The 27,838-nt window shown below is 50.4% G+C and overlaps 1 protein-coding gene and 1 long non-coding RNA gene across 5 annotated transcripts; one reads left to right on the top strand and one right to left on the bottom strand.

Moving 5' to 3' along the window:
• The first annotated feature begins 511 nt into the window (after positions 1–511).
• LOC132337756 (protein DDI1 homolog 2) lies at positions 512–23,053 on the top strand. 4 transcript variants are annotated; one of them, XM_059866591.1, is made up of 10 exons: positions 513–696; positions 5,179–5,308; positions 6,302–6,532; positions 8,420–8,546; positions 10,352–10,479; positions 11,009–11,137; positions 11,851–11,954; positions 12,350–12,539; positions 16,657–16,719; positions 16,804–16,944. In XM_059866591.1, exons 1-9 carry the CDS (start codon positions 559–561, stop codon positions 16,671–16,673), a joined length of 1,194 nt encoding a protein of 397 aa, XP_059722574.1. In that variant the 5' UTR covers positions 513–558; the 3' UTR covers positions 16,674–16,719; positions 16,804–16,944. The 4 variants fall into 4 exon arrangements, with proteins under 4 accessions (XP_059722573.1, XP_059722571.1, XP_059722574.1 ...); XM_059866590.1 differs by lacking the exons at positions 16,657–16,719; positions 16,804–16,944 and adding an exon at positions 14,685–14,888 and having other exon boundaries at positions 512–696; XM_059866588.1 differs by lacking the exons at positions 16,657–16,719; positions 16,804–16,944 and adding an exon at positions 14,675–14,888 and having other exon boundaries at positions 512–696.
• A 1,562-nt stretch (positions 23,054–24,615) lies between these two features.
• LOC132337757 (uncharacterized) lies at positions 24,616–27,777 on the bottom strand. The gene is made up of 3 exons (XR_009489266.1): positions 27,481–27,777; positions 26,055–26,140; positions 24,616–25,454 (listed from the first exon to the last, which is right to left on the bottom strand). It is a non-coding gene; the product is annotated as an uncharacterized LOC132337757 (long non-coding RNA).
• Positions 27,778–27,838: the final 61 nt, after the last annotated feature.

Below are 27,838 nucleotides of genomic sequence, written 5' to 3'. Positions count from 1 at the left end.
TGGGGAAATGACAGTGGGAGTGATGGGGTCAGAGGAACCAGTGAATGAAAGGATGAAGGTGATGGGGCCTTGGGGGGGGCATAGGGACCCATGGGGATCCTTGGGACTGTAGGGATCGCCATGGCACAGGAACACCCAGGGCGGGGCACATCCCGGAGGTCACCTAGGGACAGCAGGGACCGCCAGCGGTGCAGGGGTCCCTGGGGAGACAGGAAGGGCTGGAGGACATCTGGGGACATCGGCATCGCCGGTGACACGGGGATCGCCGGTGAGCTGTGACGCCCGGGGCATAGGGACCTCAGAGGAGCCCCGGGGACACAGGGAGCCAAGCAGCGCCCTGGGGACACGGGGACCAGCGGTGACCAGCGGTGACACCCGGGCCCCTCCGGCCCCGCCCCTGTGCCGGCGAGGGAGGGGGCGGGGCCTCCAGCTTAGCCCTCTCTGATTGGTTGGGCGGTCCCGATTGACGTGGGCGCCTGACCGGCGGGGCGGGCGCTTTGCGACGGCGGCGCTTGACGGCGGTGGCGGCGGCGGGTGCGGGTCCGGGCGGGGGCGGCCATGCTGCTCACCGTGTTCTGCCTGCGCCGCGACCGCTCTGAGATCACCTTCAACCTGCAGGTGGACGCCGACTTCGAGCTGCAGAACTTCCGCGCCCTTTGCGAGCTGGAGTCCGGCATCCCGGCGGCCGAGAGCCAGGTTAGGGCCTGCCCCCGCCCCGAGCGCCGGGGAGGGCCCGGCCGGGTCCCCCGGGCTGGGAGCGGCCGTGCCCCTTCTCCCACAGGGTCGGGATCTCCCAGGCTGGGAGCGGCCGTGTCCCTCCCTCCCTGCGGGGCCGAGTCCCGGGATCCGCCCCGGCCATCCGGAGTTTGGGGTTGTTTGGGGCGGTGGGTCCCTCCCGGTCCCTCTCCTCGCGGACCTTTGGGGTTTGGGGAGAATCACCTCGCTTTTCCCTCAAAATCCGCTCGGGAGAGGTCTCCGAGCCCCCGGTGACTGAGGGTGACCCCTCCGCGAAAGGCTCGGTCTGCGCCCGCCGCGCAGCTGAAAGAGAGAAGATAGTGTGGGTTTGTTTTGGTTTGGTTTATGTTGAGGTTTCGCAGGAATTTGATGCTTCAACGGGCCAGGAACTGAAGCGAGGGGAATGGGAGTCAGAGCACGGGGAAGGTGGGGGCCCGTGGTGTCCTCAAACCCCGGGAAACGGGGCTGAAATGTTCGGGAAAGGGTTTATTTATCCCATCGAACCCCTGCCCGGTCTGGGGCGGAAAGGGCACATTGAGTCTTTTCCTCCCTTTTTTCCACCCAGGTGTGGGGACCGAACAGGCACGTCCGTGTGGTTTTCGCAGCAAATATCCCCCTCCAGCCCGGATTCGGGGCTCGCTCGTGTGCCAAAACACGGGGGAAGCAGCGTGTGGGGGCGGCTCTGGGCCATCTGTCTGGGCTTTGCTCATGTTTTGGGTTCAGTCCCGCGTGTTTGGCCGTTCCTCCCCGTTTGTCCTGGGCAGGGCGGTGTCGGCTCCTTTTCTCGGCGCCGGCCTTGCCTGGCAGAGTTTGTGGAGTTTAGCGCTGGTGGCTTTTGCTTCCCGAGCCTTTTCCCAGTCTAAATTAACAAAGTATTTTTCCAGCCAAGCCAAGATTAGTCAGCGCTGGAAGAGCTGGTGCACGGGCAGCCCTGGGGCTGTGGTGTCCCTCACCCAGCAGGTTCCCGACGTTTGGCTTTCCCTCTGCTGTGGCAGAGCCTTGTTTTCTGGAATAGGAGGTTGGTGGTGACAGAGAAACAGTCTCAGAGCAGGGGCAGGAAATCCAGGTAGGGTGGATTCTCTTTTAGGAAAAACCTCTTGATTTTGGGCACGTGTAAAGGGAGAACCCAACTCACACAAAGGTTCCCAACAACCCTCCCGTGGCTGTCACAGCCACCAGTGAGCTCCCAGGTCTGAGGACAACCCCTGTGTGGGGGACTCTGTGGCTTCAACACCTCCAGGCATGAACTGGAGCATAAACTCCTCGCTGTCACCTTTTGTCCCTTGCATCATGGTGACCTGCAGCTCCAGGTGTGGTTTAGGGTACCGAGGGGTCACTTCTCTGTGTATTTTTTGTCAGGAGTTCCCTTGTTTGAGTTTTTCCAGCCCAGCTGACCTGTGTGGGGTTTGGGTGCTGCCAGCCCCAGGCGAGGGGAGCAGCGCTGCGCTTTTGTAGCCACCTCTGCTTCCTTCTGCTCATCCATCTGGCACCCGTGCATCATCCTGAGCCGCGTCGTGCCGTGCTTGCCAGGCTGTTATTTGTCACTCCTCTCTCTTCTCTTCCCTTCCTGCTTGGTGTTTGTGAGGTGTTTTGAGGACCTTCAGTGGAGAGAACACGCTGGGCATCAGGAGGAATTTCTTCACGGGAGAAGGGTGGTCAGGCCTTGGCAGGGGCTGCCCAGGGAGGTTTGGAGTGCCCATTCCTGGAGGTGTCCAAGGAAAGCCTGGACGTGGCACTCAGTGCTCTAGGCTGGGGACAAGGTGGGGATTGCACCTGATGATCTTGGAGGGCTTTTCCAGCCTCAGTGATTCTATGAGAAAGTTATAAAGATACAAGTTATCAGAGAAGCAGCTCCTTGTGTGGAAGGATTTTGCATTGTTAAATTACAAATAGGCAGTTTTGCATTTACCAGACTTGGCTGTTTCCTGCCCTTTTTCCTCAGCCAAGGTAAATATTGCATTGAAGGTGCTGTGTTGGCACTAGAGAGGATGAATTTTACTGTAAGGGTCATGCAGGATGGCGTAAACCGCTCAGTATTTGGAGGAGGGTTAATCCCAGCCTTGTTCTCAACTGGTTTGGGCAGTGAATTCTGGGTGCTACAGTTTGGGGTGGGGCAGGGAGCTGTGAGGTGTCCAAGGGACGCTGTGGGCACAGGTCTGAGATAACAGAGGTAGCTGCTGGTGGCTGTGGTGATAAGAGGAGCTGGGTGAGGCAAGTGGAAATAATCTGACTTCCCAGTCTCCCCCACACACCAAGGCCATGGCTTTCTGGGAGAGGGGACAGGAGGCTCTCATCAGAGCTACACTCTTCATTCCTTCCCCTCATTTATTTTCTCTGCGTGCCCTCCATCTGTGCCATGCTCAGGAATATTTGATGGGCCCAGGAGTTGGCTTGATTGATGGCTGCAGGTGGTATCCAGCACTCCTGGCTGGGGTTCCCTGCTCCACAGGAAGGTTCTACCCTTTGGCATTGTGCACAGTGAATCCATCAGTGCCTGCATCCCTGTCTGAGTCACCTCCAGAAGAACCCATGTCTGGTGCCTGCCAGCCGGCAGAACTGCCACCAACCAGACAATCAAAAGGCAGCAAAATCCAATCAGTTTGTTTTAAGAGTGGGGCAGAATGGGTCAGGAGTGGATTAATCTATGCTGCTAATGGACGTGGCGAGTGCCAGGCGCTTAATTCATTGTCTGGGATGTAAGGCTGAACACTCATAAATCCAATCCCAGCAAGATGACAGAGGTAAAGCCTCACTTAAACTGATTAACTCGTCTCTTCCAGAGTGTCTGCGCAGGGAATGTGCCATTCCAGATTTGGGTGTGCAGCTGGGATTTATGACACGCTGGCTGCGCTGCGGCGGCACCGCCTCGGGCCGGTAACGTGAGAGGCTGTGCCGGCCTCTGCCAGCACCAGCTGACCTCGGTGGTGCCGTGGGGTGTGGGGTGGAGGCCACTCACTTTCAAATCGCTGCCCATGGGCCCTGGGAGGGATCTGGGGTGTGAGGCAGCGCTGAGGCTGCACGCTCTGGTGGAGAGGAGGAGGCAGGAAGCTCATGCCTGGTTCCATCGTGTGCGTTTCCCTGAATTCTCTGATTGCTGCCCCACGAGGTTCTGGTCATTTGTGTTCCTCCCGCCTTGTCTTGCCTTGCACTGCTATTGCTGATGGGTCTCCACTGCTGAGTGCCACAGGGAGAGTCTGTGTAAGATGTTGGAGTTGCTGGAGTGAAGCAGTGAAAGTCTGTAGTGTCTGCCAACCTGAAGACAGGTAGAGATTGGGTTTTTGGACCTTGTTGGATTTGCTCCCTGTGATAGCATCAGGCAGATGCTAGGATAGCATCAGCCCATCCCTGCCAGGACTGCAAAAGCTGCTCCCACGTGGCTCAGCCAGCCCCAACCTGTGGCAAACGTGTTGCTGCTGAACTGGCCTTTTCTAGCCCCAAAGAGACTGAGGTTTGGCTAAACAAGGTGGTATTTGTGAAATTTGATTGTGTGCCTGAGGGGTTTAGGCCAAGTTCTCCATACTCTGGGCTGCTGCCAGGGCAGGAGGTGGCTGGGCTGATCTTCCTGGTCTTGCTGTGCTCCAGTGATGGCACAGAAACCTTCGTATTGCCAGATACCATTTCTGGTAACTTCTCTTCCAGCTTTATGTTACATGTTGGGCTTTCCCACATCTTAGGGCTTCTGTAGGTATTACAGGTCTGATGTTCATGGAAATGTTCCTTGGGGATTATTCACCTTTATCTCAGTGTTTTCATGTTTATGAACCCCTTGTTAAACCAGGTTATCAAAGTAGAAATGCATGTGAGTTTGTGTTTTGTAGTCACAAGAAGTTAATTCCCTGCATGGACTGATGGCAGTGTTGGGAGCAGAGCCTTTGAGTGCTCTGGATCTGGAGAGTTGCATCACTGGAGTGAACTGAGCTAATGAATAAGGTCCCTGTAAAACTGGTTATTCTGGGGAGCTGTGTTGTGGCAAAAGGCAGAATGATGGATGTTGGGTTGGATCTACCTGGATTGGTGCTGCTGGCATGTCTGCAGTTGTCCAGGGTCAGTGGGTGCTGACTTGGGGCAGGGAACGCTGCAGAAAATGCCTGTGGCTAGTGTAATCATGGAGTTTGGAGTTTGGGAATGTGGACAGACAGTCCTGGTCAAGACTTGCTTCCCTCTAATGATCTTGGCCTCTGATCAGGGGAGACTGGCCCTTCTCCATGGTGCCACAGCTGGATTTTGGCAAGACCAAGCCCATGTTGTCTAGGCAGGAATGTGCTGCGGCCCCGCTGTGCCTGAGGCCAGGCCTGTGAGGACATCACACCTTCCCTTCTGCAGCTTGAGATGGATCCACAGAATTTATCTGAATGGTTTTTTTTTCTTCTCCTATAACAAAATAACATCTTGCTTTTTGTTTTAACTTCTCTGCCTGGGGTGCTGGTGGCTCTCCTGGCACAGATCGTTTATGCCGAGCGGCCGCTGACCGACAACAACAGGTCCTTGGCCTCCTATGGCTTGAAGGACGGGGACGTGGTGATCCTGCGCCAGAAGGAGACGGTGGAGCCACGGCCTTCCATGCGCTTCCCAGGTGAGACAGGCTCCGAGCCAGCTCTGCCTGAGCCTCAGGGATTCATCAACACCTACCCAACACCAGCTCTGTCAGTGTCCTTTAGCACCTTCTGCACAAAGTGCTGAGGGGGGAAACGTGGCTGGGGTGAGTCAGGGGGGCTTGAAAATGGCCCAGAGGGCTTCTGATTCAGTGTTTTATTCTGAGGAAGCCAGCTCCATTTTACTGTTCCTCTGGGGAATCGTGGAGGCAGTGAGGAGGTGACTGGTTCAGAACAGGCTTGGTAAAGTTGTGTGAGTTTCCTACAACCGCTGGTTCCCTTCCTGCTGGATATGATGGCACAGACATGCATGTCTCAGACCCAGGAACAGCCTCTATGGCTGTGTGTCCTGAACCTGTCCTGTGGCAGATTCCCTGAGAAGCCACATCTTGCCAAACCCTGTGGCTTAAAGTGTGTGCATGCCAAAGGCTCCTCCGGGAATGCCTGAGTGGAGCCCTGTGCCTCTGTCCTGCCTTCCACAGCCACTCCTAGCAAATCCCTGACATAAAATATCCTTAGAAAAGATGTCACAGGCTGAGAAGGGTGTGGGAGCATTGCTGAGGTCCTCATCCTGCCTCAGCTGTAGGATGGGTACCTGCAATGCAGGTCTGCAGGAATGTTACTACTTTTTTTTTTTCCCCTGCTTTTTTTAACCCCAGAGACTCTGAAGTGCCTCAGAGCCACTGGGTTTAGACCTGTAGTCCCTCCATGAGGAATTCACATTTGTGAAGCTGGGAATAACTAATCAGCAAGTGCATTTCAGGGGATTAGAAATGGGGCAGACAGACGAGACCAGTTACATAAATGCGCCAGCGTTGCTAACCCAGTAACCTGGGGATGTGGCTGTGCTTCCATCGCGAACTGCTGCTCACAGAATCTGCTCTCGTGCAGCATTGAGGGCAGCTCTTCCTTCCCGTGCTTTTCCCAGCAGAACTGCAACCATGCAGCACCGACACCTGTGCCCTTCCTTTCAGGTCTGCCCAGGATCGATTTCAGCAGCATCGCCGTTCCCGGGACATCCACGCAGCAGCCGCCGCCCCCGGCGCAGCGGCCGCGCCCCTCGCCCCCGGACGCGCCCTCGTTCCCTCAGGGCCTGGACAACCCGGCGCTGCTGCGGGAGATGCTGCTGGCCAACCCCCACGAGCTGTCCCTGCTCAAGGAGCGCAACCCGCCCCTGGCCGAGGCCTTGCTGAGCGGGGACCTCGGTGAGCTGGGCTTGGGGCTGGGCGGGGTCAGGGGCAGCTCCGGGTGTTTAAGGAGCTGGGATGTGCTGTGCATTCCTTGATGGTGCAGATGAAAGGTGCCAGTTGGGAGCACTCAAGGCAAAGGTCCCCCTTTTCTGGGTGTATTTCTCCTGCTTGGCATCTTTAATATCCTCTTTAATATCTCCTATTCAGAAATATCAGAGGCACAGACAATTTGGATGTCTATGAACACAAGTGACTCAGCTCCTGATTTTTACTCTAAGATATTCCTTTCTGCACATTTTCCAATCAAGGTGGTGTGTTTGCTGCATCCCAGCTGGGACTCAGCAGAGAGCAGCACACTCCAAACCCAGCTCTGTCCATAGTTATCTTGTGCTGTGGAAGTGAACTACAGAAAGGGAAAGGGGAAAGAACAAGGAGATGGTGTCTTTTAGGAACTTTCTCAATAGAAATAGTCAAAAATGTGTACGTTTCTGTTAATCTTGGAAGTGTCTTGTGTTTTGAATATAGTTGAAACCTTGTCCTTCACTTCCTTTGTAGCTGATGTTGGTTCCTTATTCTTCCTGTGCTGAAAGATTTGAACTCTAGTGTCCTTTAGGTGTGAAAAGAGAGGAGTTTTGGGCTGCAGTAGATGAGCTCCTGAACCTCTGCAGGATGTTTAGTTGGAAATAAATTCTGTTGAGTGTAGAGAAATAAATAAAGAGAAGGAGTTTCTAGCAGGAGATTTTATCCACTCTCAGGGTTAAATCTGAGTGATTTCTCTCTGTTAGAGGAAACCAGAGAGGAACTTCCAGGGACGTTGTCAGCCTGTTCTGTTTTTAACTCTGCCTTTAGTTCATATCCAGAGCTGAAGCTTTCTTTGCACTCTCAGGCTTTTTCAGTCATCTTGCTGGGGAGCTTTTCCTATCACCTTAAGCAGGGATGCTGCTCTTGGCCCAGGAAACCAGAGGTTAAACCCAAGACACCCAGAACTGGCTCCTCTGCTGCTCTGCCTGGTCTGTGGATATCAAGCTTTGACCCAGTTGTGCATTTTCAGTCCCAAACTGCCGCATTGGGCTGTCAGGAGGAAGTGGTTTGGGCTGGTTTTCCCTTGCCGTGCTGCACTGCCGCTACTGGCAGTGTTTGGGCACAGATCCAGCTCAGCTCCAGCTTGGATTCCCAAATATCTGCATAGATCCGTGCCCTGTGGCTGTGCTGGATGAAGGCACCTGCTGTACAGAAGCCTGATTTCAAAAATCCAACAGTCAAATATACCCAACGCCTCCCTGAGCACATAACAGCCTTTGAGCCAGAGCTGCTTCCTGGGAACGGCCTCTCTGGAAGCAAACCCAAACCTTCCCTGTGTGCAGACCTGCACGGGCTGCCAAGGCCTTTTGGGGACGTACGTGATCCCATTCAAGTAGTAAAACATGGCCAGAGGCCATCTGGAAAGTGGGAATCTAAAAATTGTGATCTTAAAATGTGCATTTAGACCTGGCTAATACCTCCTGGTTCCAGTGGTAGGCATTCAGCTTTAGAGATTATAATCTCTGGTTTTGCCATTTTCCTTGGCTTTGAAAGGAGTTTTGTCATTAGCCTTTGTGTGGTTCTTAAAATTTTTTTCCCTATAAAAATGTATGTGCCAGGAAATTGAGTTTGATTGTGCAGTATTTGGGTAGGAACATGAGGAGAGCAAGCTCTGTCCAGTTGCTTTTCATCTCAGCAGGTTCCCAAGTTTGCCACTGATCCTCTGAGGTCCTTCCATGCTGCCCTCAGAGGAAGCTTTTTTCTGTGTGCTGCTGAGTCTATTCCTCAGCTGGCATCAAAAGAAGCGTTTGCTGTGCCAGAATTTGATTTGCAAGAGTAATTTCCAGTAAAAAGCATTTCTTTATCTCCTTGTTCCCGCAGAGAAATTCACCAGGGTGTTGCTGGAGCAACAGCAGGACCGAGCCCGGCGCGAGCAGGAGAGGATCCGGCTCTATTCCGCTGACCCCTTTGATCTCGAGGCACAGGCCAAGATAGAAGAAGACATAAGGTAACAAACCAAAGTGGCTTATAGGCATTGGGGTCCTCTCTGGGGAGAAAAAACTGCCCTGTGCTTCTATCCATGGTGGTTTTTCCTCAGAGAAGGCAGAATCTAAGCACATTCCTTGTACCAAGGAGTTTGTTTGCAGGACAATGCTCTGGGCCGCCTTTGCATGTGGGAAGGTTGGGATTTGGGAACATGGAGGTGCATCCCATCCTTGAGATGTGTCCCACTGAGATCACAGAGTGTTGTTCCCTGTGAGGGTGGGAAGGCCCTGGCAGAGGCTGCCCAGAGAAGCTGTGGCTGCCCCATCCCTGGAAGTGTTCAGGGTTGGACAGGGCTTGGAGCAGCCTGGGATAGTGGAAGGCGTCCCTGCCCATGTCAGGGGGTGGCACTGTGTGGGCTTTAAGGTTTCTCCCAGCCCAAACCATTCTGGGGCTGTGTGATACGAGGTGACAGCACTGTTGTCTGTGCTGTCTGTGCGTGTGATGTCTTGGAGCTGCCTGAGCTGCTTCACTCTCGAGACTGGAGCACTTGTGGAAAGCACATCTCCTCTTGAGGTGCCTGGGGTGTGTTTTGAACCCAAGAGCTGGGCTGGTGCTGTCTCCCAGCTGAGCTCTGCACAGCAACATGGCATTGTTTCTCCCACCTGCCCTTGAGATTTGGTTTTGCATCCTGCTAATTGTTCTATGTCTGGCTAATTCACTGATGAGAGGTTCTGCAGAAATGCATCCTGCTCATCAGCTCGCTCCTTCTTGCTGCCTTCCAGATGTAATTGTGTTGGGCTGAGACTTGATTTCTTCAGCTGGGTGGTAAATCCTGGAGTCGGTTTGTGGCTGGTGGTTTTCCCCTGATAACAAAGTGTCTGTCTGCTACAGACCCATTGTTGGTCAGAAGCAGAATTCACTGGTGGTAGGAGTGCTCTCACATTGCAACTGACAAGATGTTGGTGTCAGATAAACACCCAGAAATGCAGAAAATAGATATTTGTAGGTAGTGAAACATTGCTCAGAGCCACAGGAATGCTTCCCTTCTTCCTTAGATGAGGGACAGGTAAAGGGGATGTGCCCCAGGTTCTTCAGCTGTTTGGGCTGAGCCGTCCCCAGATTTCACACTCCACTCAGTGAAAAATGAAATGGCTTCAGAATTGAAGCGTTTTCCCCCTTTTTGGGGAGACAAAGCAGTTTTGGATGCAGTCACTACAGATGCCCATCACTTCGAAGATTATCCTGGGGCTGTGAGGGATTTCTTGAAGAGAATTTTTTCTGTCGGCTTAAATTTGCATGGAGGGCTGGTGCTCGTGGTGGTGTTCTTTCTGCTATTTTGCTCACCTCCCTCCTTTCTTATGCCTGGAAAAGGAAAGCTACCAGGGAAACCTGAGGATTTTAATGTTCAGCTGCTGTGTGGGATTCCAGTGATGTAGCTATTGGCAACACTTCCATGTACCCTCAGCATGACTAATGAATCCACAGGTTTTTTGCTCTGAGTTCTCCAGGTTAACATGGACATGGGGTTCCTGTTGGCAACACAAGGCTGTCAGGAGCTGAGATGTGAATTAGGCAGGGGTTGGAAGGGGCAGTGCCTTCTGGGGAGTGACTCACTGTCTCTGGACTCAGCTGAGATCAGTCCTAGCAATCTTCAGCTCCCAGGTCTGTGTTTCACTAAGGAAGCAGCCTTTGCTGTGGTTTAAGTGTGTGTTTGTAAGGTGAGCAGCAGCAGGTGGGATTTCCAGGTCTGTCTGTGAATCAGAGGGATGTTACAAGGTCTGGATGACAGAAATTTTGGTCTTTCTCTCTCTTCTCCACAAAATTCAGGCAACAAAACATTGAAGAGAACATGACGATAGCGATGGAAGAGGCACCTGAGAGCTTTGGGCAGGTGGTGATGCTCTACATCAACTGCAAAGTCAATGGACACCCTGTGAAAGCCTTTGTGGACTCAGGTGCTTTCTCCACACTCTCCATCACTGAGGGCAAAGTAAACATTCCAGTAGTTTTCCCAAAAGATCCTACAATAAAGCAATGCATGACAAGAATTTGGAGCACTTTACTGAACCCTGAGCACAGCCTGGGTGAGCAGAGCAGATTGTTGGGAGAAGCAGTGCGGGAACACCCTGGATTAGGGTTCCTGGGAGAGTTTCTGGGACTTCAGTGCCTGGAAGGTCTCTGCCATGTGCATTGTCTTCTCTTATTTTACATACAGGGGGATTTCACATGCCTTTAACATGGTAGTTCCTATCCACACCCTGCAAGGAGAAGTTCTTGGGGTTGTTCCATTCCTACAGTAATGGTCAGTGCTGACCCATGTATGGGCAGCCAGGTCAGCACAGTGGGATTCACAGGAAGCCTTTGTACCCTGGGGCAGGTGGGTTGGTTTCCCAGCCACTGAGTGCCAAATCTTAAGCTCTTCCAGGAGAAAATAAAAGTTTGTGCTGAGCCATCAGGATTTAACACGAGTTCTGTTGCTGGTAGGTGCCCAGATGACCATCATGAGCCAAGCCTGTGCTGAAAGGTGTAACATCATGAGGCTGGTGGATCGGCGGTGGGCTGGCATTGCTAAGGGTGTTGGGACACAGAAAATCATTGGCAGAGTGCACTTAGGTAAGTACTGGCATTTTTGGGGCAGCTTTAGCAGGGGTTTGACTGCATTTCCTGCAATCTTGGCACTGAGGATTGGTGCTGTAATTGCTAGGAGCTCCTGCAGAGTAAAATCAAAGTGCCTCTCCAGTGTGTTTGTTTGGCTTGGCACAGAACTCTCTCATTTAATGCTGTAACACTTGGAGGTGAGGGAGTCCCAGCTCCTGCACACGTAGAGGACACGATCTCTGGGGGAAAAGCCCGAGGTGAACGTGAAACACCATGACCTTCCCTGTTTCAGGTGGCACTGCTGGGCAGTGTGAGCTACTCAGGAAGGGCTCCCACACAGTGCAGTGTTTGCTGTTCCTTTGGAAAGAAAAGCCTCTGTGCTCTTGTGCAACTTTTCTGGATGGAGGACACTGCCCTTATTACAAAAAAATTGATTCTGTTTGCTGTTGCTGCTACTTGTGCTCTAATAAACTGTTTGCAGTCCTCAAGCTTGGAGGGTCAGAAAAGCAGGACAGGAGGTTCTCAGGCACATCAGCTTTTAAAATAATTACTCTGGGACCATGACAGGCCTGGCAGTCCTGGGGCTTGCGCAGGGCCAGACTTTCTGTGACCAAAACAGTGCATCAGAGTGCTGGTTTCAGATTCTCCCAGACCTTTCCTTTCCCAGGTGGAAAAGCAAAAATCAGATTGTTGTGCTGTAGTGGGAACTTCTCTGCCTTGTGTTTCAGCTCAGGTGCAGATCGAAGGGGATTTCCTGGCGTGCTCCTTCTCAATCCTTGAAGAGCAGCCCATGGACATGCTCCTAGGACTGGATATGCTTAAGAGGCATCAGGTATCAAAATCTCTTTTGAAACAGTTACTTCTTGCAGGTTTACTGAGAAGTGCAACATAAATGCCTGGCCTGTGAATTCATAGGATTTTCCTGGGGACAGTTGATGGTGGATTATCTTCCAGTCTGGAAGCACATCCGTCATGGACAGCTCTAGGGTGTCTGGCTGCTGCCTGGAGCTTTTTGCTCTGATCAGAAATGCTCAGAGCTTTCCAATGCAATGATTTATTACAAGTTGAGTCAGAGAGGGCTCTTTGGTTAGAGCTGATACTCCTGGCCCACCCTTACCTGCTGTGAGCCGTTCCGTTGGAGACAGATTGCCTGACCTCGTGTCTCCCTTTTTCCCTGGGAGCCGCCTGGCTCTCCGCAGGCCCTGACGTGTGGCTGCTCTCTTGCAGTGCTCCATTGATCTCAAGAAGAACGTGCTGGTGATTGGCACCACGGGCTCGCAGACCTCGTTCCTGCCCGAGGGCGAGCTGCCCGAGTGCGCGCGGCTGGCGTACGGCGCGGGCCGCGACGACGTGCGGCCCGAGGACATCGCTGACCAGGAGCTCGCAGAGGCAATACAGAAATCTGTAGAGGAAGCAGGTACCAGCAGGAGCCTGCTTGAAATAGGAATCTGTGCATTTTTTTCTGCTGCATGTCAGGATGTCTGTGAGCAGTTCCCGTTCCGGCTCCTGGGAGCAGCACCAGTCAGTAAAGGGTGGAGAGAAGGGGCTTTATTCTTGCTTGTGGCCTCCGAGTGCACTTCTCTCTTCCTTTCTGGGCTGCAAAACCTGCACGGAGGCATTCAGGGCTGTTAGCTGTTTATTTGGTGCTCTCCCTGCAGCTTCCCACCTGCTCTGGTTTCCTGGCCATCAAGCTCTGGAGGGTGTTGGTTGTCTGTGGCCGGGATCACGTTGTAGCGCCCGGCAGGGACGTTGCTCAGCTGTGCTGCTGCTGCTGCAGCCTCGTGTGAGCACAACTTTGGGGAGGCTCCCAAAACCCTGCTCTTATTGGCTGCACCACGTAAAAATAGAGCAGCTGTAGCAGTGACAAAAGTTCATGACAATTTTTAGAATTCGCACTATTTCAGCATTTTTCCCTGGAACGGTGCTCGTGCCCTTGGAGGGGGAATTGCCTCCTTGCAGTTGCTCAGAAGTTCAAAAGCTGAATTCACATCCTCAGCCTTAAATATGACCTGCAAAGAGAACTTTCACCCTCCTGCAGTTTTGTTCCCAGTGTCCCCAGAATCCAAATGCTGCACAGATGGCCACATGGAGTTTTGGTGGCCGCAAAATTGAGCAAAGTGATTTTATTTTCAGCCAAATAGCTGAAAGCTGAACTATGAGCCAAAACCAGTCTGAAACTCTATTTTTCTGTTCAGCTCCACCATTAGTTCAGCTTTTGGGTGAAGGGGAAATTCATTATTTCTTCCCTGCTATTCCAGAGAAGCTGTGAATACCTCAGGGTATATTTCTTAAGCCTTTTCCAGAACTTAAAAGATAACATTTTATATCCAAGAGTTCTCTAGAGACCTTTGAATTTTATTGCTCATTTTTCCTCTGAAAGAACAGAGTAAATTCTGCTTCCTACACACATGTAGAACTCTTTGCTGGGTCAGGTTTAAGCTGATCAAGTTGATTTCAACATTTTTCTTGCTAATTTTTTAAGACTCTAGCATGCCCATATTTAAAATTGAAATGAGAAAAAAAGATTGAACCATATATTATGTGTATATTTATATATCTATTAGATACTAAAATTTATATATATTTAACTATATATATGTATCTACACATATCTAGTTGAAATGCACTGAAATTTTTCTTTAACACCTCCCAGTTACTGTTTGACAACCCAAAGAGTAAGCAGTTGGTTATAAATAATGAAGCTGATAACATTAAGGGGAGCACAGGACTGCACTTACTGCTCCCTTTGGCCAATTTTCTTCCATCCTAGGATTAAAAGTTTTCCAGAAGTGTAAAAAACCTCCGAAGGAAGGTCTGGCTTTAATGAATCAGTATGCAATGGTTTACATGTGTGACTTTTCTAGCCAAATTTGAATGTTTATTAACTGAAGTTGCAGCCGGCAGAGAGAAACACAAACATGGGTTTGACCTTGTGATGGGGTTTTGATGTCACTAAAGGTCAGGCTCAGGAGCTTGGGCTTTGTCTGTTCCCACAGCCTGGCAGGTGTAAATATTAGTTCTTTTCCTGTGAAAATTTGGAGCCTGGTGGAGCCTGGGTTACCTTTCAGAATATATTTCTACTTTGGATGAGGCTTTGCAGATATTATGGTTGGTTAAATTTAGTTCTCAGTTGAAAGAGAACTAAATAACAAGCAAATGTCAGCCCAAACTATGAGTCTTTACAATAAAAGTATTTTAGACAAGTTTTTTAAACAGAAAAGTGCCTGAAATGACTTAAATCCAAGCTGCTTATGTACCACATATGGTTCTAAGGACCATGAGGCTTTGTTCAGGCTAGTCAGCACTCGGACACTTTCTGTTGATGCTGAGCCCTAGAGGAATGTAAAAGATTTATGGGAATAGGAAATCCATTTTGTGTGTTCACTTAGTGCCCGTAGAACACCGAGGCACAGAACTAAGTGGCTCTTGTTCAGATTGACTGTGACAGTCCTGACAGTTCTAGACACAGCACTAGCCTCTGGCCCATAGGCTTTTGTTGGCTGTATGCTAAAATGTCAGCACGTTCCTTTTTTCTCTCTTCCAAAACTTGAGTTGCTGCTAGGTGGTACCAAGAAAACCAAGAAAGGAAAAAACAGAAAACGGAAGAAGGACAGAAAGAGAATGTGATGCAGCTCCAAAGAAGCTCAGCTCCCCACAACACGTGTGTTCTTTTATAACTGGAGCAATTTTTGCTGGCTTCCAGGAGATGGTACAACACAAATGGCTCCTGCACCTGGAGGCTATTAAAGTGCTTGTTTTGAATGCACCTGGATTATCCTTGAGCTTTATTTAATCCCCTGAAGTCCACTTTAGGGAGACTCATGATTTCTGTCAGCTGCTTTGCTGATGGTTCAGCATTTATGGAAGGCAGCTGAGGTGGTGGTGGAGTGCTGGTGGGGTTCACTGGGATCCAGGACCTCCACGTCCTTATTTACTTCTGAGGGCTTGATGCTCTTTTGTGCCAATTTCCCACCACTGGGGAACTTGGTGATCATGGAGGATTTACAAACCTGGCAGCAAAACTGGAGCTGTTTTGCTGAGGAGGAAGTGTAGCCAGGCAGTTCATCCCACACACACCTTTTCATCCAGGCAGCCTCAGTCCAAGTCACTGCCACCACAAACAGCTCAGGCTGTTCCTGGTACAGAGAGGAATTTATCCCTGATGGTGCACTTTGTGGGGAAGAGTTTGTTCCTGATTTTAGCTGGATCAATATCCCTGGTGGGGCTGGGACTCAGCTCCTGTGCCTACCCCAGGGGAAGGATGACACTGAGGAGAGCTTGGTGAAAAACCAGCTCCTGCTGCTACCTAAATGCAAATCCCTGATGTGTCTGATCATACCCTAATTAGTGATCCAGCAGGTCAAAAGACAGTTCTGCTTCCTCCCTGAAGGGTTGGTTTGGAGCAGAGACACAAATGAAATCATTCCACATAGAAACAGAAAGGATCCCTCTGGTTTTCATCCATATCCTCTGTCACAAAGCTCTTCGCCACCCTTAGGAAAGATGAGCAGTGGGGGTGGTGTCACAGCAGGTACTCCACTGGTTTTAGTTAACAGAGAATAAAAGGAACAGAGAATAAAAGGCTGAGGACAGAAAGGCAGTGGAATTTGTTCCACTGTTGTGGAATTTAAAGGGAATTGTGGCTAGAGGTGTAGGCATGGCAAGCTGTGCCCCAGTACTCCTGTAAAAAGAGACACCAGACAAAGCAGTGCTGTGTGTTTAAGACCACTGAGTTTGGGAAGGGAAAGGGCAGCAGAGCACAGAGCCTTGGGTGTGTGATCCTGGGCTGTGGGGTCAGGACAGGCACTCCTGCAAAGTGCGAGTGAGTGATTTAAGGAGCTCGAGAGCGCTGGTACATCAGTGAGATCAGACTGTCAGCAAGATAAGGTCACTTAATCTCCCCGATAACCACAGCCAGTGTTCAGTGCTTCTGATAGAGATCTGCAATTCATTTGCTCTCTGTGAGGACAAGGAAGCAGCAAGCTGGGCTTGACTTTTGAGTGTTTCTCCTTTTCTTCGCTCTTCCCAGCCTTGGGCAGCAGTTCTTTAGGGGGATTTCTTTCCCCCTACAATCTGTACGCTTCCCCTTTGCAGCCAGCTGGTGTTTGGACACCTTTTCTCAGGTCTGATGGCACTGCTAGGAGCACAACCCAAGAATTGTGTTGCCATCTCAGTTCCCATATCCCTGAAATGTGTCTCCTGAGTATCTCCAGCCAAAGGCAGAACAAATGAGTACAGCACTAGACACATGTGTTATATTGTGTAGAGTTTACCAAGTGTCTGGTATCACCCACAGACTGCTCGGTGGCACAGACAGTACAGAACAGCCTTTAAATTGTGCTCTGGCAGAGTTATTCTTGCCTTGATGTGCCAGATTTGCCTGGCAGAATCTTTCTGGGAGGCAGGAGCTCCTGCAGCCTCCGTGCCATTGTGCTGGACACTCAGGAGGGGAGCTGTGCAGGACTGTAACCGTGCATGGTGTGTGCTCTGAATGCTAACACGAGTTTGGTGTGTTTGTTTCCTAATCCAAACAGAACGTCGGAAGCCTTGATGCATGTAGTGTGTGTTTACTGCAGCTGGAGTGGGCCACAGACCAGGTATTTAGAGCCACCCAATCCAGTTTGTGCTGCCACGGTGCTTCTGCTGTGTCCTGACTGCTCCTTTCCTTCTGTCTTCCATAGAGAATAGTGACAAAGAAACTACCTCACTGGAAATGCCCTCATTACCAGCTTCTGATGGGTTTCAAAATCCAGTCCAGTCTTCAGGACTAAATTCCAAGATCTCTAATCCCACAAATCAGTTACTTGATCGTTCTGTCTCTGCCCCTGCTTCAATTTGCTCATCCGAATCCAGCCTCGCAGAGCCCATTGACCCTAGAGCTGTCAAGACTTCTGACTCTTCACCTGAACACCAGATAACCCCAGAAAAAGAACATGCTCTGGTATTACAGCATCATTCCAATAGCTCTTCCTTGGCAAATAATGACCCCTCTCCGCACACCGGAGATGGAACCTGCTCCAATCTAGCTTGCCTTTCACAGAAGACACTCAAAGAAACATTTAGTGCTGACACTTTAGAGGAATGTAATGCTAAAGAACAAGATCATGGTCAGGAACATCCTCTGGAAGTGACAAAAGTCCATTTGGATGACGCTGCTACCAAGCACAGGCAGGATAAAGATGTCCATCTGTCTTCAAAGCAGGAACAAAAACATGAGCTTCCCCCAGACCATCAGATGTGCAAAGAGCCAGAAAAGGAACATCTTGAGAAGCAAACTGAGATAACTGACCCAGAACCTCCTTGCAGTGTTGGTGGGGTTGAGAAACTTGCTGTGGCAGAAGCCAAGCAGCCAGAAAATCCTCCCATGGAAATGAGAGATGGACTGGAGAGAGCAAGTCTTTCCTGTGTGAAAGGGTGTATCCAACTGTCAGCCTCCTGTAGCCATGTGCACGTGGAAGCCTCCATGGAAATAGATGCAGTGGAGCAGGCTGCAGCTGAAGCACAGAGCTCAGCAAGGCAGCAGAAGCAGCAGACTGAGAACAGACATATTTCCAACCCAAACTCGGAGGCCTTCTCTATGGAAGTGGAGTTGCTCAAGTCTCCGTCCTCCTTGAGTGATTCACTTTCCACCAGTGATGTCCTGCAGGCTAAAAGCACTAGTGAAATTCCTGCAGAGTATCACGAGTTGGCTAATTTGGCAGCAGACAGCTCTTCCCCCTCCAGCACCCAACAGCTGGACACGGATGCAGGAAGACCTTCAGAAGAGCCATGTTTCCCTCTAGCATCAGCCTTGAAAGAGCTTCACAAACTCTTGGTTATCAGTCGGAAAGGAGAATGCAAGATCCTTGCCTCAGAAGAAGTCTCACAGCTGGAAATTGTTCAGAAAGAGCCAGCAGTGCAGCAGAAGGGACTTCCTGAAGGTGAGCAAAAAGGCTTAGATCCAACCAGCCAGGAACAGAGCTGTTCATTCCCTGAGACGAGGTCTGAGGGTGGAGAAGCAGAGGGGAGCCAGCCTTGTGATTCTGGCAGAGAGCACATCAGCACTGGGCCCGTCAGTGCTGGGCAGCCTGTGCTCGGGGGAGGTGCTTTAGAGAGGCAGAAGGGTTCAGGTAGGAGCGATGTGGTCGTGCTGAGTTCTGCAGCCACCCCTGGCCAGCAGCAGAGCCCAGAGCAGAGGGAGGTTTTGGCAGGAGGTTCTCAGAGTGCACCTAGTCCAACTTTGGAGCAGAGCACACCTGTTTCCTCCACACCTGCTTCAGGTGAAGGAGCAGCACAGGATACTCAGCGCCTGTTCACAGGAGCACCTGGGAGAAGTGGCAGTGCTGCTCCTGCAGGTCTGTGGCCGCTGGGTGGGAGTGAGGAATCACTGCTGAGCCCCCCAGCTGCCTATACAGGACTGACTGAAGCAGGGGCTTCTTCACCCCCTGCTTTCCCTGTGGCTGATGTCGACCGGATCCTTGGTGCTGGTTTTACCCCACAGGAAGCTCTCCAGGCCTTGGAACAAGCAGGTGGAAACGCAGACCTTGCTCTTCTCATTTTGCTAGCCAAGAGCATCGTTGTTCCCACGTAACTGTGGAGTAGGGAGTTGACTGGGGGATCTTTTCTTCTACAGAAGTATCTCAATTACACACCACAATGGACGAGCAGAATGTTGAACCAGATTTTTTAAATTATTTGCAGCCAAAGTAACACATCTCTTCTGTTTCACTCATTAGATTTGGGCTTTGAAAGGAAAGAAAACGTCCTTGCATTGTGTGGACAGGATAGCTTTTAATCATGCATACTGGATTAAAACTACTAGTTTTATTTAAATGTACGATTTTAAAATAACCTCCAATGCTATGAATAAAAAGCAGCAGCCACTGTGCTCACTGCCCTGTCCAGCACAAAGCAATTTGTGATGGGAATTGGCCACACATGCACAGAAGGGGAGGTGCACACTGAGTCCAGTGTGGACTCTGGATGTGTTGCAGCTCCTTGGAACCCAACATCCAGCTGTTGAAATTATTCTGGCAGCTACTAAAGGTGTGTAGATGCTCCTGGATGTGTAAGGCTTTTGCCAGAGGAACGAGGGGGTCTTTTGGGAGCGTGGGTTTTTGTGTGTGCATGGGGAAGACTGATGCTTATTTTTGCCAAACCCTTTTATGCTTTGATTTAGAGTTGGACTCAATGATTCTTGTGTGTCCCTTCCAACTCAGAATATTCTGTGATGCTCTTGGGCCAGTGTGTTCCAGTTTACAACATGGGGATAGAAGAAGGGAAGGGATAGAATTTGGTGCTACCAAAACTTATAAGATACGTTTTAACTTATTTGGAGATGTGCTGGTATTAACTGTAAGGGGGGGGGAGGGGAGGGAAAAGGAGTATTTACATTTTTTTCTAGCCTTGCCCACATCATGTTTTTCCTCATGCAAAAAGAACAAGCTCAACCAGTTTAAGGCTAAATCTTAATGATGAATTTGTTTAACAAACCAACTGTGTGTTATGGCTCTAAATCTCCCTGTGCCCAGGGAGGAATGAACTTCATCTCAGTGGCTCCAAGCGGGGCTGTGATTGGAAGAAGGAAGAATCTGCTTTGCTGTGGTTTGTCTGGATGTCTGGGGTTGGTCAGCCTCGTGGCTGTGAATGCCATGGCTGGGGGTGCTGATCTGACACCTCCTCAAGAGCGAGGGCTCCCCAGCAGGGGTCACAGAACAAATGCACTGACGTGGCTTCTGCGTTACAACCGTCGTGGCCTTCTGGGATGTCTCTGGTGAGTCACCTGAGCAGTGAGGCCTCACCGAGGCTGTGCTGTAGGAAGCCCTTTCCAGATGCTTTTTTGAGCAGGAAGAACTCCTTTGTGATGCTCTGCAAAGCCCCAAAACTCTGTCAGGGCTGGGGAAGGGAAAGGAAGGTGTGGCTGAAACAAAATTTTAAGTAGGAGCTTTGATTCAGTCCCACTTACAAATCTCAGAAGTGGCTTTGTGTTTGGTGTTTGTCTTGAACTTGACATGTTGGGCTAAACCTGGCTCAGCAGCACCAGACACATTTTTGTTCATGGCTTCCATGTGGTCTTGTGGTTGTCTCAGGCCTATGTCCTGGTGTTTGTGTTCCCTGTTGCTTGAGCAGGTCTCCTATGTGTGTGCTGGGCTGTTTTTATGCAGGTGGCATTTAAAAACAACACCGATTTGGTTTCATCTGTCACCTCACAGGAGTTTGTGCTGTCATTGAGTGCTGGTGTCAGATTTGCCTCAGACACTTGGGCAGCCAGGAGATCCTTTGGAGTAATAAAGGGCTTTAAGGCATTCTGCTGTCAAATGGAGTTTCTCCATGAGCTGGGATGGTACCATCCAGACCTGGAGCTCCCAGACAGGTTTGGCTTACATCCTTCTGCTTGTGATGCCAGCAGCAGGCACTGCTCCATGAGGGAAGCAGTGCTTGGCTGTCTGGAGCAGCATCCAGTGATTCACTTGAGGCTCTGCTCAAAATGACTTACTGGGGCCAGACTGCAGCTTTCTCATCTTCACTGGGCAGGTGGTAGAGTTAGCCCTGCTGCAGGTTTGGTTTAATATTCTCCTTCCAATGAGCATCTCACATCAGCAGAAGCCCCTCTGTGAAGGGCAAGCTTGTGCTGGTACAGGAGTACAGTGTCAGCAGGTCTCCTTAGAAGCCTTAGGAAATAGGATCTATCACACCCATTCCTGTCTGCATCTGGTTCACCATCAGAAGCAGCAGAAATGAGGCTTCCAGATCCAGAGCAACTTCAGATGGATGGCTGAATCTGCTCCTGATTCGCACTGCAGGGCTCGGTGAGGTGGCCCTGGGAGCAAACTAACACAGGAGCCAGGGGCAGGTTGGCTCTCTTGGATGAGGGAGGGCTGAACCTGCACCCTTTGCCTGTGGGTGGATGTACTGCCAGCTGCTTGGAGCAGCAGATGGTGGCTACTCAGTGTTGGCCACTCAGTGTTGGCTACTCAGTGTTAGCCCCTTGTATCACTCTCTCTGTTTCAGAAGCCGTTGCTCAGCTGGCCCAAGTGGTGCTGCTCTGCACCAAGCTGGTGACAGGCTCTGCTCTCACGGCCACGCTGACTTAGGCTGCGCATACAGAATTTATGCTACAAAAGCTTTAGAGCATCAGCCAATCTGCTTCAGTGCTCACTTTTATTCCTTGTCAAATATAAGTTTTGAATCCCGCCCTTCTGCCAAAGCTGTACGGAAGCATTTATCCATAGTGCTAGAATTCCGTGGGTAACTTTCCCCAAACTGCTAGAAACAAACCCTGATCCCCAACTGATAAATATTTCTAAAACTCTTTTATCAAGTAGGTCCAAGCCTGGTGATTTAAATCTCTTCATTTCCAAGCCTTGCTTTGAGTGAATGGCTATGTGCTGCTAAATTAGTGAATAATTTTTTTAGGAGCAAGATCTAGTATAAAACTGGGGCAGTGCTGGGTACTTCAGGTCAAAATAAAATGTAATAGAATGTGTGTTTAGCCAATGCTGTCTGAAAGTTGTCTTTGTTTCAACGTGTGTCCTCTCTGCTGCATGCACACCCACATCCTCTGTTCAGCCTCTGGCAGTCCCTTTGCTGCTCCCTGTGCTGACCTGGCCCACAGAGTGGGAGTATTTATAGGAAAGGAGGGATGGCAGAGTGCTATCAGAGTGCTATGGCTTATTGGCTACAGCGGGGGATAGAGGTACCACCAACAGCTGTTCAGGTTTCCAAGGACCCAGGTATTCTGGCCTAAAATCAGGCACTTTGTTCTTTTCTCTTCCCTCTCCTCATTAACCACTGCTGCAGTGTCCTAAAGTCACATCACTTAACAAAGGATTTCACCACGGCAGTCCAGCTCTAGAGAGTAAAGCAGTGCTCTGAAGCTGTTTTGTAAAGCTGCCAGCACCTATGGGGACCCATGTGGGTCTGTATAGCTTCTCTCTGGGTGTGCCCTGGAACCACTCCTCGTCTCTGATATTTACTTTTTTCCTTAAAAACACTGAAGGAATTCACTTGGCCTCTTGGTGACTGCGTGTTTGCGTACACGAGGCCACAGGTGAACACAGGGGTGATGTTTAGTGGAATCCCAACATCTGGAAATTTCTGGGCATGGGTAATTCTTACAAGAGGAGGGAATATTCCCGATGACTGTCCCTGGCATGTGTACCTGCTGCAGGACATAGCTGAGCTATGCTGTTACTGTGACAATCTCTGCCTCCGTGTATTGTATGTTTAACTTTCTATGTAGACACTCGGTCTCCAGGACTGTTAACCTTGTATGTCCTCCATGTTCCCCTCTTCTGTGTTTCTCTCTTGCTGTCTCCTCTTCTCAGAAGTAGCAATATTTAAGTGTACTTGCTGAATGCTCAACTTCAGATCATTTTTCTGTAAAACTATGCCATTAACGAACAAAAGGAGGAGCAGGTTCTAGAGGTTTCTTCACCAGACTTGGACTTCCTGCCAAACGGCTCCCCAGAACTTAACAGAAATTCAAAGAGGAGAAATCCAGAGGTATTTCTGCCTGCCTCTCTTGGAAGTCAGCTTGGGAAACGAGGTCAGTTTCATGTACATCATTCCCCTCTGAGCGCTCAAGATTTCTTCCTGCACTGTGTAGACGAGGCTTAGTCCGTGATCCAAAGCGCAGCGGTTTGGGTCACACTTTGACTGATGCTTCAGAGTTTTACAGACTCACTTAGGGAACTTGAGGGAATCAATACTCAGGAATCCTAAAGCTGGTTGCGTTTTGTGTCATTGACTCTTGTGGGCTGAACACGCTGCGGCCTCGCAGGCGGCTGAAGAGAGGAGTGGGTGTGTCATCAATGGATGTGGTTCTGCCCAAAGTAATACACACTTGATTCTTTTTTGATTTTTTTTTTAATATTGGGGGACTGTTTATCAACAAATTATGTGTAAAAAAATTTGATATTTAAAAAAAAAAGAATAAACACTTTATCATAATGTTGCTTGGTTGGTCTGTCTGTATTTCTGAGGTTGGCAGCTCTGCACTCAAATCCTTCACTGCCTTTTTTCCCAAAGCCAATGGATTTTCTGTAACATAAATGCTGCCATTTTTAACAGAATGAGTAGAAATCTCTGGGTAAAATTATTAAGATTGGGAGGACCTGAGAACAGACTTGAGAAATTTCTGTATTCCCTTTCTTTGGGGTTGGGCCATTGGGTCTTTCTTGGAGGACTTGGAAAAGCATCAGAGTAAACATGAAACGTAGCACTTGGCCTGGCACTGTCTGCTGGGAAAGTGAATGGGACACTCCTTGTCTCCTATCTGAATGCCTCACTTCCAGCCCAGTTAGCAGATGGAGATTTATTTTTCTGGAGCTGAAAACTAATTTCTTGGGACACTGAAAAAAATTGGCATTTCAAGCCCTGCAAAACTCATTAGAGTTTTAGTTGGAAATAGCTTTTTTGAAGTCCCATTCTCTTAGTGTCACATAGTAGAACAGGTTTTGGTTGGGAGGCGTAGAGGATATTCCTCCTCTGAAACTTGGGGCATAGTCACTAACTCTAAGGTCCTCTCATGGAGTTCCTTTTTCAGACCTAGAAAAACTTCCACTTTTCCTTGGAACAGCACTGAGGTTTTGGCCATTTTAAATCTCTGCAAACCACAGCTGTGGGTGCTGGTGCCAGGTGAGAAGACACAAACACAATGTGTTATGATTCAGTGACTGTAACAAACTGGGCAGTGGTTTCCTCCTCACATGTTCAGAGCTCTGCACGTGATGCTGGTGTCACTGTTAGAGCTGAGTGAGGTCATTAATTATCATGCAAACCCACATTTTAAATTCAGCTCTCTCAGGGTGGGAAAAGGGAAGCTTTGATGTGTGGGCTGCTACAGCCTCATCATACATTGGCCAAAGGGTTGCTGCAGTTTCTTCTGCTGGGAGATGATTTAAGGATTGAATGCTCTGGTTCAAAACTACTTTAAGCACTTGGGCTTTGTCTGTTCTGCTTGATGAAGATGGTTTATTTTGGTAATGTGTAAAAATTATGATTAATGGCACAGTTGTATTCATGTTTAGGATTGTCCCAGTCTGAATTGGCCTGATGTCCTGAAGCTTAACAGGGTTAAGTTGTGGCTGCCCCTGGATCCCTGGAAGTGTCCAAGGCCAGGCTGGATGGGGCTTGGAGCAGCCTGGGACAGTGGAAAATGTCCCTGCCCATGGCAGGTGGTGGAATGGGATGAGCTTTAAGGTCCCTCCACCCAAACCATTCTGGGATTCCATGAATGGGGGCATTGGCACCCTAAAATCTGCAGCCTTTTTACAGCCAAGAGAGGGTCAGGCCCTGTGCAATAAATGTGCACTCCAAGTTGGTGTTTTCCTTGGTTATCTTTTGTGGGCATTTAGGAGTAGAGGTCTCCTAAAAACTTCCTGCAGCATCCTGGAGTTTAACAATAACAGCGGAAGGTTCTTTGAGCAGTCACGTGGATGCAGCAGCTCTATTAAGAGCAGCGGTGGGATGCAGAGAGGTGAGTGTTCCTTCATGCAATTTCCTGCCTCAGAATAGTTCAAGGAATGGTCAGCAGAAGGAACATGACTGAGCCATTGCTCAGGAATTCTGCAGTGCCTCCATCAGCCCCTGCCCGGCCCATGTCTGAGCACATGCCTGGTGTGGCTTTGCCAAGGTAAGCACTTTTTGGGCCAGTTTGTCACCAGAATGGGATTTGGGAAATACTGCTGGCCCACCTGGCTTTTGATTCCCTGTGACCTTACATTGATTATCTGCTGTGCCTCATTCCCTGGGGATACGCTGGGGTGCCGGGACCCCCAGAAGTGTAACCACTAGACTGACATAATTACCTCCAGCAACCACATGTGCTAATTACAAGGTGCTGTGTGCTTGCCAATAAAGCACTGAGTCAAACACAAGGATGTGAGTGGTTGGTGACTGAAATCCCTCCCAATAGCCACTGCCAAAGGAATGTCTGGTTCCCAGTCTCTTTGTTAACAAATGGAAATGGGAAGGAGTTTAAAACCAAACCACTTGTGCCTGTGGAAATGGAGGTGTACTCACAGGGCTTAGCCTTATAACCCAGCACTTTCTTCCGTGGTTTTCCTAATACTATTTTTTTTCCCTCCTGGAATCCATACTGCAGTTCCTGAAGTGTTTCTTGTGCCTCTTTAATTTCCCCCAGATCACTGGCAGCATTACTGAGGTGCCCTATGCCTACGCTGCATGGGGTGGTATCTTGAGAGTATCTTGCACATAACACACCTTGCTGCAGGGGGTGATTCCCCTCAGTGACTCGCTCTCTGCTTCCTCTCTCTCCATCCATGACAAGCACCTGATGGCTCTTCTCCTTGGGCATCATGTTCTCCATGCCAACTTCAGGCTGCAAATACTGAGCAAACAGTTAAAACTTGGGAAGAGGGTGGGGAGCAACCCAGCAGGTGGGGTGGGATAGATCCTCCCAATCTTTTCTAAAGGAGAATGGGAGGTGTCTAAATGCTGGGAGCGGGGAATTTTCCATGTAAATCCATAATTGTGTGGTGGGTGCTTTAAGGGATTATAACCAACTCGTTTTACTCAAAGTAAAACAAATACTTGGGGCATTCAAAACATTCAGGAAAACAGCAGGACACCAGGAAGTCTGTTCTACCATAGAATCCCAGAGTGGTTTGGGTTGGAAGGGACCTTAAAGCTCCCTCCAACCCCCATGGGAATATACAGGTATAAATGCTGCACCTGGTACCTCCAGAGCAAGGAGGAATGCAAATGGATGCACGTACCTGCTGGTGCTGTACAGCTCGTCTGTCTTGTACTTTATGCTTTAAATCCTAAAATTCACTAGAAAAGCATGAACTGGTGTGTGGGATCTGTTGGGCTGCTTTACAAGCAGCTGACTTTAATCTTTCCAGTGAGTTGCTGGAGATCAGGCTTGGGTGTTTCAGGATTTGCTCCATCCCCCCTCCCCACCCCCACTTCAGCAGGAGAGAGTTACCTTCCTTCCCACATGCCAAGACAAGCTCTGATCCTTGTGATCCCCTTTAATGCAATGTTTCTGCATCTCCACAGGCTGGTGGGGAGCTGGGAAAAGTTTTATTGTTTGGCTCGGATCTAACATGCTCCCTTCCCTTCCCCTTCCCCTTCCCTTCCCGAAACCTTCCCAAAACCTTCCCTTCCCGAAACCTTCCCTTCCCAAAACCTTCCCTTAACCTTCCCTTCCCTTAACCTTCCCTTCCCGAAACCTTCCCAAAACCTTCCCTTAACCTTCCCTTCCCCTTCCCTTCCCGAAACCTTCCCGAAACCTTCCCTTAACCTTCCCTTCCCAAAACCTTCCCAAAACCTTCCCTTCCTGAAACCTTCCCTTCCCTTCCCCTCCCCCCTGGTTTCCAAAGCTGTTAAACTGGCTGGGCCATTCCTGCAGGGAAAGAGCAGGCTTGGCCTGGCGTGGTTCTTCCATCTAAGCCTGTGCTCAGCCCTTTCCTTCCCTGCCAGCAGGTTATTTATGGAGGAAGGGGTGGGAATGGCAAGGACTGTGCTCCTGGAAGCTGCTGGCTTTTACATTTTTTAATTGCTTTTACTTTCAGTTCCATTTTCAGTTACCAGGGTTGGGTGATGCAGGCGCTAGGCCAGCCCCAAGTCACAACCCTTCACCTCAGCCTCAGGTTTTATTTGTAATTTATCTTAAGCCTTTTCATCAACTCCTCTCTCTGTCCTGTGACAGCAAATGGGGCTTGTACTTGAGGTTTTTAGGAACTGTTCCCATCAATGGAGGGTTGGGCTGGAATGATGTGGCCCATTTTTGGATCCATGGTGCCACCAGCACAGGGACCCCAGCTAAGAGCTGGATCCCCCATTTCAGGTTGCTGGAGCAGAACTGAAGGAAGCACTGCTGAAGCCCGACGTGGTGGGGTGCCATATGGGGTGCCATTTTTCCCTCACCGCTGATAATTTCCTTTGAAGCCAGCACCTCAAAGTGCAGCAAAGCTGCAGGCTGGGCCCTGGCTGGGTGGCTGGTGGGCACCTCATGTCCCCAAACCCACTGTGTGTCCACTCAGCAGGCACCCAACAGCACTGTCCCCTCCTGTCCCCCTGGACTGTGAGGGAACCAACTCCCCTTAACCCCCTCACATCCCTCCTTGTTGTGAAAGAACCAATGCCACCTTCTCCTGTGTCCCCTCACTGTGTCATGACAGTCTCCCAAATGCCATCTCCCCTCACTGAGGTCAGGGCCATGACAGAGCCAAGGCCATCTCCCCTCATGCCCCTCAGTGTCCCCAGTGCCATTTCCCCCCACATCCCCTCACTAATCCCAGGGCTGTGAGTGAGCCAGTGGCACCTCCCTGTATGCCCTCACTGTCTTCAACATCATGTCCTCTCATGTCCCCTCACTGAGCCCCGGGCTGTGAGGGACCCAGTCCCACCTTCCCTCACTGTCCGCAGTGGCACACCGCTCGCGTCCCCTCACTATCCTCTCACATCCCTTCAGCTGTCTCCAACGCCATCACCCCTCAGGGGCTCATGAGGGATCCACCGCCATCTCCCCTCACGGTTCCCTCGCGGGCTCACGAGAGTCCCCCCGCCGCCGCCATTTGGGGCGGGCTCGGTTCGACCCGGCTGGACTCGGCTGGGTTCGTTCCCATTCGGCCGGGTTGGGCTCGGCCGGCCCGGGTTGGGCTCCGTTCGGCCCTGTTCAGTTCGGCTCGCCCGGGCTGGGCCGGGCCCTCATTTCCGGGCAGGGCGGTGCCGTTGCCGGCCCGGGGCGGGCAGCGCCGCTCGCTC

This window comes from Haemorhous mexicanus, chromosome 23 (genome assembly GCF_027477595.1).
Source record: "Haemorhous mexicanus isolate bHaeMex1 chromosome 23, bHaeMex1.pri, whole genome shotgun sequence".
Taxonomy (NCBI): Eukaryota; Metazoa; Chordata; class Aves; order Passeriformes; family Fringillidae; genus Haemorhous; species Haemorhous mexicanus.
This window is presented reverse-complemented; position numbering and strand designations above follow the sequence as displayed.

Excerpts from the sequence above, each read along its gene's own strand:
- LOC132337756 (XM_059866587.1), top strand. The coding sequence starts at position 16,836 with ATGCCCTCATTACCAGCTTCTGATGGGTTTCAAAATCCAGTCCAGTCT.